General features: G+C 37.2%; 1 protein-coding gene across 3 annotated transcripts in view; it reads right to left on the reverse strand.

The window, feature by feature from the left end:
• RUNDC3B (RUN domain containing 3B) overlaps positions 1-9,425 on the reverse strand; it is a 123,558-nt gene that overhangs the window by 50,950 nt on the left and 63,183 nt on the right. For all 3 annotated transcript variants that reach the window (XM_027847934.1, XM_027847933.1, XM_027847932.1), the window contains one exon: positions 8,512-8,597. In XM_027847934.1, coding sequence (XP_027703735.1) covers positions 8,512-8,597 — 86 coding nt within the window. The remainder of the gene's footprint in view (positions 1-8,511; positions 8,598-9,425) is intronic.

Raw genomic sequence — 9,425 nt, forward strand, 5'->3', positions numbered from 1 at the left:
CAAAATAACATGATTTTATATATATACACACACACATCCATACGCACATCTCCCCCAACTACACTATAAACTCTTGGAGGCCAGGGACTATCTCACTTTTGTCTTTGCATACTCAGTGCCTAACATAGCACACCATTTAGAGAAGGCTTTTAGTAAGTACTTGCTGACTGATTCCACAAGGTCCTCTAGGTAGTCACCGAGAGACAGAGAGAGATGTCCTTTGCTACCAAAACCTCTGAGTTTTTATCTTCTTTGGAAGTCTTTGTATGTGTCTTAACCTTTGATAATCACACCTGAGGTGTCAATATTTTTTTACTAGAAATTGGATTCCAAATACCAACAATTTCAAAGGATTTCACATGATTACAAATAAATACTATCTTTCCCATTTTTTCTCATGGAAAAATTGAGGCACAAATGAGATTTGGCCATGTCAACAAGAATATACAACAAATGAGAGAAGATAAGAATCCAGGGTGACTAATTCAAATAATATTCAAATACGAACTTCAAGACATTCCCTTTCTTTCTTGAAAAATATTTCTTTGTCCTAAAGAAAATATTTCTATAACAAGAACCTAACCAAAATAACATAGTGAACTTCAAAAATATATTCCAAAAGATATTCCAGAGGAACTGTTCTCAAGCTTAAAAAACCTATAAAGCAAATTAGTTCCAACGGTAAATTAACCCTTTTCTTTAAAAATGTTTTTTGTTAGAAAGCAAATACATGCTAAGCTCCTTACTCTGAACAGCAAAAAGCCTGTTCATTTTGTTTTTGGAGGTACACTCATTTTTTCTTACCATTAAGACATTTAAGGAATCAGAAAAGAATCTAAGAAGTAACTGTACTTCCACATGTACTTGGCTCATTGGTAATGTATATCTATAACGGAGGCATGTGGAGGAAGTATGGCATAATCAATAGATTGCTGAACTTGGGAGTTAGAAAGACCCAGGTTCAAATTCCATTTCCAACACAGGGTGTAGGCCAATCACTTAGTGCCCCAGGAAACTCTCTGACTATCAGGTAACGAGCAGTTGCGGTTTTCCATTCCTACGGAGAGTTTCCTTACCAGGAATTCTCATCACCAAAGAAATCACCGATGGCGACTAGGCTGCACTACAGCTGAAAAATACTGGAATTTCATGCTACTCTCCACGATGATACTTTGCTATGGATTCCATTCTGTACAACTTCCTGCGAGGTTATTTAAACGCTTTTGGTCACGAAAGGGCTAAAGTCCTTTGGGTTTACTTATCCTAGATCTAGCCTCGCTTTCAATGTCAAACTCCCACAAAACTATCTATAGTCACTGCCTGTCCTTTCTCTTCAACTACTCACTTTTCAGCTTTTATAGCCTACACTCGAACCCTGCCACTTAACTGAACCGGTCTCTCCATGGTTGCCAACAATCTCCTAACTGCTCAACCCGTTGGCCTTGTCTTAGTCCTCCCATTTCTCGTCAACTGTGTCAAAAGCTACTGAGAGGCTCACTTGCTCCTCCTGAACACTCTTCTTTTGCTTCTGTGCCCTAATTCTAGCCTACTCTTCCTCCCACCAGTCCAAGAACTCCTCCAACTCAATGCTGATATCATTATCTCCCGCGTCTCAAGTGTGAATGTCCCTGAATGTTCTTTCCTAAGCCTGCTTCTCATCTATTCATGTTCTTTCTTGATCATCTTATCAACTCCTGGGGGCTCAATTACCACCTTTATATGCACAATTAATTCTCAAATCTATATATCTAGGCTGAGTTTCTCCCTTTCCTACAGGAACTTTAGTTCTGTAGTACCAATTGCCTGGACATCTCCACCTGTAAGTCACATTGGCAACTCAAACTCAACATGGCCAAATGAGACATGATCACCTCCACAAAATCCATCCCTCCTCTATACTTCCCTATTTCCCCTGAGAGCACTACCATCTTCCCAATCACCCAGGTTCATAACCTAGGAATCATCATTGACTCTTCCTTCTCCCTCACACCTGAAATCCAAACAGTTGGTTAAGTTGTGTTGATTCTGTCTTCAAAACAATGCTTGAATCGAGCTCCCTCTCTCTACTCATATAGCCATCCTAGCTCAGGCCATTATTACTTCTCATTTGAATTAATGTAGTAGCCTCTTAACTGGTATCCCTGACTCCAAACTCTCTCTAACTGATCCTGCCATTTTAGCAGCTTAGCTACTAAAAATAATCTTCCTAAGGTACAGATCTGACCATATCACTGTCCTGATTAGAATCCTGTAGTGGTTCCCTTTTGCCTCTAGAATAGGATACAAACTTGTCAATCTGACATTGAAGGTGCTCAGTCAGGTGACTCGAGCTTAACACTCCAGCCTTATGTACTCCCTTAGCTGAGGGATTCCAATATCTAGTAAGCCTTTCCTGCCCTTTCCAGTGGTTAGTGCTTCATCTCTTATTAGAGATGTGTGTGTGTACATGTATATACATATACTCATACATATATGTGGGTTTCATCCCACACCTTTCTTTCCTCAAAACTAGTTCTCTATTTACTACACCACACTGCCACTCTTGGTGAATAATAAACCCTTAAAAAATCACATATGGGGGGCAGCTAGGTGGCACAGTGGATAGAGCACTGGCCCTGAAGGCAGGAGGACCTGAGTTCAAATCCGGCCTCAGACCAAACACTTGACACTTACTAGCTGTGTGACCCTGGGCAAGTCACTTAACCCCAACTGCCTAAAAATAAAAAAAAAATCACATATGGGGGCAGCTAGGTGGCTCAGTGGATACAGCAACAGCCTTGAAGTCAGGAGGACCTAAGTTCAAATCCAGCCTCAGATCAAACACTTGACACTAGCTGTGTGACCCTGGGCAAGTCACTTAACCCCAATTGCCTAAAAAAAAAAATCATACATGAAATGTAGTTGGTCTGTGAAATTTAGTCAGCTATCCAAATGATTTTTGACAGAAAAAAGGAAGATTTTCCACTAAATTAATGATAGCTTCTAATTCTCCCAAAGTGACAGAGGAAGAAGACAAACTATGGACCATTTGCTCCTTGTAGGTGAATTCTCTGCCCAGCTGGCTAAGCTGATTGATCTCTACCTTTGACTACAAGAATAACGCACACAGTCCAGTGCTCATCCCTGATGTCCCCAAATCCAGCAAGCATTTATGAAGCTACTGTAGTTGATAAGGCACTGTCCTAGGCATGGGTCTTCAATGAATATTTATTATTATTTATAACACATAAGCTGATGATAAAACTATTAAAATATGAGTCATAGAGGGCTGCTAAGTTCTGAGTCATTACATAATTTTTTTTCCCTATTAAGAATCATTTCTCCCCACCACCAGTATTAGAATTTATCAGAATATTAGGAGTTTTAAACTCAGAAGCACTTGGGCTTCATCTTTAGATTTGAGACACATGCTGACTCAAAGAACAAAAATATCCTTTCATTACTCAGATGGGTTCTGATTTTCATATTCCACCCACAATATCTTTTCTTCAGTTATAAAATTATTCATAATTTATCTCCTTTATTCCTTGAAAAGAAGTCAAGTGTGGTAAATAGAGTACAGAGCTGGCCTCAAAGGCCTGCATTCAAGGCCTGCCTCATAGATACAAATTATATGACTGTGGGTAAATCGCTTACATTCTCAGTGCCCCTAGATAACTCTCTAAGATTATAATTTATAAAATAATTTCCAATCTACATTGGTAGAGGGAGTTTCTTCAGTAGGCATTCCTTATACCAAAAAACAAAACAGAACAAAAAACACCAAACCCAAAAATCACACATGCAAAACAAACCAAAAAATATCATTCCATGACTAACTTTCATAAACCTACACAGATTCCTTTTTAATGTTGTATCTCAAATATAAGAATACTTTTATGCAACTACAGACCACAAGAGTTCTTTTAGTTAGTGAAACATTTTGGTGATTTGTTTCTATTCTATTTTACCATAACTATAAATGGCATGAATGAACTAATTTTTTTTCCATAACAACTCAACAAATTCTGGTATTACAGTTAAATTCTCCTCCCTTTGTCCCTAATATAAGTACTTGGAAAAAGTCATATACTCCTTGAAAATAAACACTTGTTCATTTTTAGACAGTATGTACTTATCATAATTAACAAAGTAAATTAGAAGGATGGATGGCCATAAACCTACAAAATAACCAAATGTTATTACCTTATAGCTATAATATATCTGTCTCATGTTTATTCATCTAAATTTTTATGGAAAACTTCTCCAATCTATTTTAAAATTTCCAATATTTTGGATTCTCCTCCAACTTTAATCTCTAACTAATTTGTCAGTCAGTGAGGGGCGGGGGAAGGAGGAATGAGTTATGATGTACTTGGGGGAGTGGGTGGAGAGGGAAAGAGTTCAACTTCTCATTTATTTCCACAATTTAACTTCTCAGAATATAACTCAATCAATCAACAAGCATGTGTTAAGCACTTACGTGTCAGATACTGTGCTAAAGGCTACAGATACAAAAATGAAAGGACACAGTACCTACCCCCAAAGAGCTTATATTTTCAATGTAACTTTTATTTTACTTTTTTCACCTAATTAACAAGTATTTCTTAAATCTTCTCACTTCTTCCTTCACTGGAAAATAAAAACAAAATTCTTGTAACAAACACGGACAGTCTCAGCAAAATGAATTCCTACATTGACCATGTTGAAAAATGTATGGCTCATTCTGTATCCACTGAGTGCCTCATCTTTCTCTCTAGAGATGGGTAGCCTGCTTCATCATCAGTACTTTGGAAATGTGGTTGGGCATTGTGTTGATCAGAGTTTTTAAATCTTTCAAAGTTGTTTGCCTTTACAATGTTGCTGTTATTGTATAAATTGTTCTTCTGGTAGGACCTTACATTCTAACAAGTGAGACAATATGTACATACTTAAAAGTATATAAAATAGATATAACTTAACTTTAATGGGAGACCTAGAGGGACCTAGAAAGTTTCATAGAGAAGGCAGCTTGTGAGTGGAGTCTTTAAAGAAACCAGGAATCTAGGCTAAAATGTAAATATAAATATAAATATAAATATAAATAAAATATAAGATCCCTGAGTGCTTTCATCTCTGCATCCCCCATCAAGTAGCAGAACACCTGGGATATAGTGGGGGTTTAATAAATTCTTGTTGATTGCCTGGGTGCCATGTTTAAGGAACAGCAAGAAGACCCTTGTGGCTGGCCTGTAAAGTGTGGGAAGGGAAATAATGTTGAAGAAGGCTGAAAAGATAGGAGGAGAACAGGTTGTTCCAAGGATTTGAATGCCAAATGGTGGAATTTACACATGTTCATAGAGACAACAGGGAGCTGCTGGAGTTTGATGAGTAAGGGGGTGACCTGGACAAACCTTTGCTTTCAGAAAACTGGTCCCTTGAAGGCCCACTGTTCTTTCCTGATACCTACCAATATACAATTCCCCATTTTTTTCAGCTTCAGGTTCTAACTCTCCTTGTCAACTACCAGCTGTGCCCATTTTCCAATGGCAGCCCAAGCCAAGCAAACCCCACCCTCCCCAAATGAAACTCCTTGAGATTTTATTACATTTCCTCACCATGATCAGCTCCATCCTAGCAAAGAGGTCCACTGAACTTCTCTGCTGCTCTGCAGCAACAGGCATGTATGGGGCTTTCCAAGAAGGAGCCTTACTTTATCCCCTCCCTTCCTAGCCCATCCTAGGATTCTCACTGGTCAGCGCTTTCCAGCTTGCCCACCTTGGCTCATGAAGCTCCTCCTCCTGCACTGGGGTGAACTCCTGGATCACCACTTTTTAGGATTTCATTACTCTTTATCTGTGAAGGGCAGAACAAGAAGAAATCCACTTGATTTAGGTGCTCCCAGGCTAGAAGGCCAGTGCTGTTTGTCACCTCTGTCTACACAGCTTTTATTGGTGGGGCTACAGCCAAGGCAAAGGTAAGGATTACAACTATTTCCAATATTGTGTTTTATGTTCGGCATTTGTCAAAGTCATTTTTCTAAGTGTTTTCTTTTTCTTTTTGGTAGTGGTTTTTTTTTTTTCAGTCAAAACAATTTATAATCAAGGCATTATTTAGTTTGGCTTCTGGAGGAATGCTTCAGTTTGAAACAAAAGCCATAATGAGCCTTCTGGCTTTTATTTTGTTTTCAATTGTACAGCTCAGGGGAGTGGGGGGCCGATACAACTGTTCATCTACTCATCTCTCCTCTACGTCAATGAGCCATTTCTGTGGGAAAACAATCTCCCCTTGAAAGACAACACCTGGCTCAATAAAACTAAAATTCCAGACCACCTTCCAGAAATAAAATACTGGTTAATATAGATGCAAAAAATGCCTAGAAAGTTTTCTTTGAACAGCATATAAGAAAGCAGCTAAATCATTTCCTTTACAACAAAAAGGAAGGCTAACACCTCAGAGCAGGGCAACAAGCATTTCCCTGTAAATATTTAAAAGACTGCTTCCAAAAATATCCTATTTGAACAATATTTTCACTCAGCCCAATCCCTTAAACCAAGGTAGAGGTTATGAATATCGACTTATGCCCAATACATTACTGGATACTTTATGGTAAAAATTATGCCCTTAAAATTCATGTGATAGAATCAATAAGCATCTATGTGTGTATATATTTATATATGGAGATAAAATTTAATTTTGTTTTAATTATACTAAAATCCTTGGTTTGGCATTTTCCAAATCTAGAGTCTAAAAAAGGACTTCTCAACTGTATGTTGTGGCCCTCTTTGGCAGTCTGGTGAAGCCACAGGACCCTTTTTCAGAATCATGTTTTAAAATAATTGAAGGAAATCCTGACTTTCAGTTAGAGGTCAGTGGAAATAAAAGATGTAATTGTTTTTCCCATCCAAGTTCACAGACCCCATGAAATGTGTCCATGGAACCCAAGGGTTAAGGATTCTCAAAACTATTTATTTTGATATTTAAATTTACTAATTCAACTTAATTATTAGTAATGATTGATAAAATAATCTTTAAATCCAAATATTTTATATAAGAGAAAAATATAAGTAAATCTCCAAGACCATTTTCTGTAAAGGTGTCATTTTATCTACAATCTATCCTTGGAAATATCCTAGGTTAAAAACATTGGTTTTAATGACTTTAGTAAAATCAAAATAGTAATTATTTCCCACACTTAGCTTTCTTGAAGTCTCAACTCTCTTTTTTTTAACTGAAAAAATATAAGATATATTAAAGAGTTTCTTCCTAGCTTTACAGCAAGTCAAGAGTCTCACAACCATAGTACCTCAAAGTATGTGCCCCCAAAGGAAAAGAAACCAAATCTGGGATGACCCAAAGAATAACCCTTCCTAGCATCTAGAAGCTGCTTATCCCAAGCTGTTCTAGAACATCAAACACGGCAGCCTCCTCCAAAAAGGGTCTTGCAAAGACTGGGAGCCAAGACACTGGAGTTTAGTGTCCAGTTTCTGCTTTAAGGCACTAGGAAAGCTTCCATTTCTTCACGCTGCCATTTTTTCTTTATTAAAACCAATATCTCAGGACATTGATAATAAATACCATCATCAGTGCAATAACTTACAAGAAGGGTACTCCACTTAAGATAGCAATAGGGTTTTACATTTTTTTACAACTCCTATTTCGTATTCTTGATTTTTGTGGGTTTTTTGTGTACTTAGTGTATGTAGCGTGTGTTTTTGTGTATTTTCTATTTTGTGCATTTTTGTGTTGTTCTCTCCAATAAGAAAGGAGGAAAGTCAAAATTCTTCAGTATTTAACACAGAGTCCAGTGAGTCAGTCCTTAAAAAGACTAGCTGGGACCCAAAAGACTAACCACATAAGTGCTACCCTAATATATATATATATATGTATGTATGTGTGTGTGTATATATATATATATATATACACACATATATATATACATATTCTATGTATATAAAACACCTGTCTTTACCTTGCACACAGAATGAGCCTTTGTACTATGTTAATTAAACATAGTCCCTGACCTCTGCAAGTTTAGAAGAGACAACACTGATGCAGAAAACATCAGGAGGAAACAATAACTGCACAAGAATTAAATAAGTAAATTAGTTACAATTTTTTTAAATGATGCATTAACATTGGGTAGAAGCAGAAAAGTGAGCACATACTGTGAGATGTGGTGTAGAAGAAAAGATGGGAATTGTACACAAGGAGGGAATTTACTATACCTCTCTGGAAACTGATCAGGGAAAGCTTCATGAATAACAGTTTGAACAAAGAGAATGATTTTGGTGAACCTAGAGGGAGAGCATTCCAAGCATAAGGTACAGCCTGAGAAAATGTTCAGAGACAGAAACGTATCTCCAAAGGGAATCACATTTTCCTGAGAGCAGAGGAAGGAACCTATTGGGGAAGTATGAAAACAGGGAGAATAAAGCAGTCTGGGATCACAGAAACCAAATAAAACTCTTAAATCCATTCCTAAAGCTAAGTCTTCATGTTATACCTACAAAAAATTGTCAAAATGATAAAAAAGGGGGGGCTTTTATAAACCTGGTTGTTTTGAAGTCTCTCAGAGCTGTGGAGATATATTCGGATAAATGTTTTTCCATGAGTGCTACTCTGATCCAGGCTCTTCCCTGAAAGGAGGAAGAAACAAAATCAATACTTAATAATAACAGCAACAAGAAGTTAAAAAAAAAGTCATCTGTGTACCATGCCTCCAAAAAGCAAATAGAATGAGATACAGGCTGTACCAAAAGTCTTAGTGCAGTTTAAAACTCTTAAGTACAAAACTATAATAAGTCTTTAAGGACAAGATATATATCTAGGCAATCTGCCATTTACAATGTATTTGCATCTTGATTTTAAACATGTATTTTTAACCAGGTGCTTTAATACTTCGGTACTAAATCAGAGAAAATATTTAAATATGTAGGAGTTATTTACCTACATCCTGTTTTCAATGAAAGCATATTCTCCATAGCATACTAACACAATCATTATTTTCTCTCTGAGGATCAGGGTGATGTAATGGAAAGGGAATTTCTGATATACAGTCCAGAGGCCTAAATTTAAACAGTCAAACTCTGCTGTAACTTGGGCAATCCTTAGGTGTTTTTTGTTTTGTTTTTAATGCATAAGATGAGAAAGCTGAATCAGATAGCCTCTGTGGTGCCTTAAAGCAGTGTTATGATTGTAATCCCCATTTTCCCAAAGAGATCCCAAGGAACACAAGAGGGAAATTCCAAACTAGATCCCCAACAAAAAGCCACCACATTGCCCTAATGGTGGGAAACAAAGAATTTATTTGTTTGTGTATTTGAACCAAGGGAAAAGCTACAAAACTAACAGATAATAATATTACCTAGATTCAAAGTCTACTTTTGTCTTCTTTCCTCTCTTTTTCTTTTCTTACTCTGTGTGTGTGTGTGTGTGTGTGTGTGTGTGTGTGTGTGTGTGTGTGT

The sequence above is a fragment of the Vombatus ursinus genome, unplaced genomic scaffold (genome assembly GCF_900497805.2).
Source record: "Vombatus ursinus unplaced genomic scaffold, bare-nosed wombat genome assembly UNPS02005459.1, whole genome shotgun sequence".
Taxonomy (NCBI): Eukaryota; Metazoa; Chordata; class Mammalia; order Diprotodontia; family Vombatidae; genus Vombatus; species Vombatus ursinus.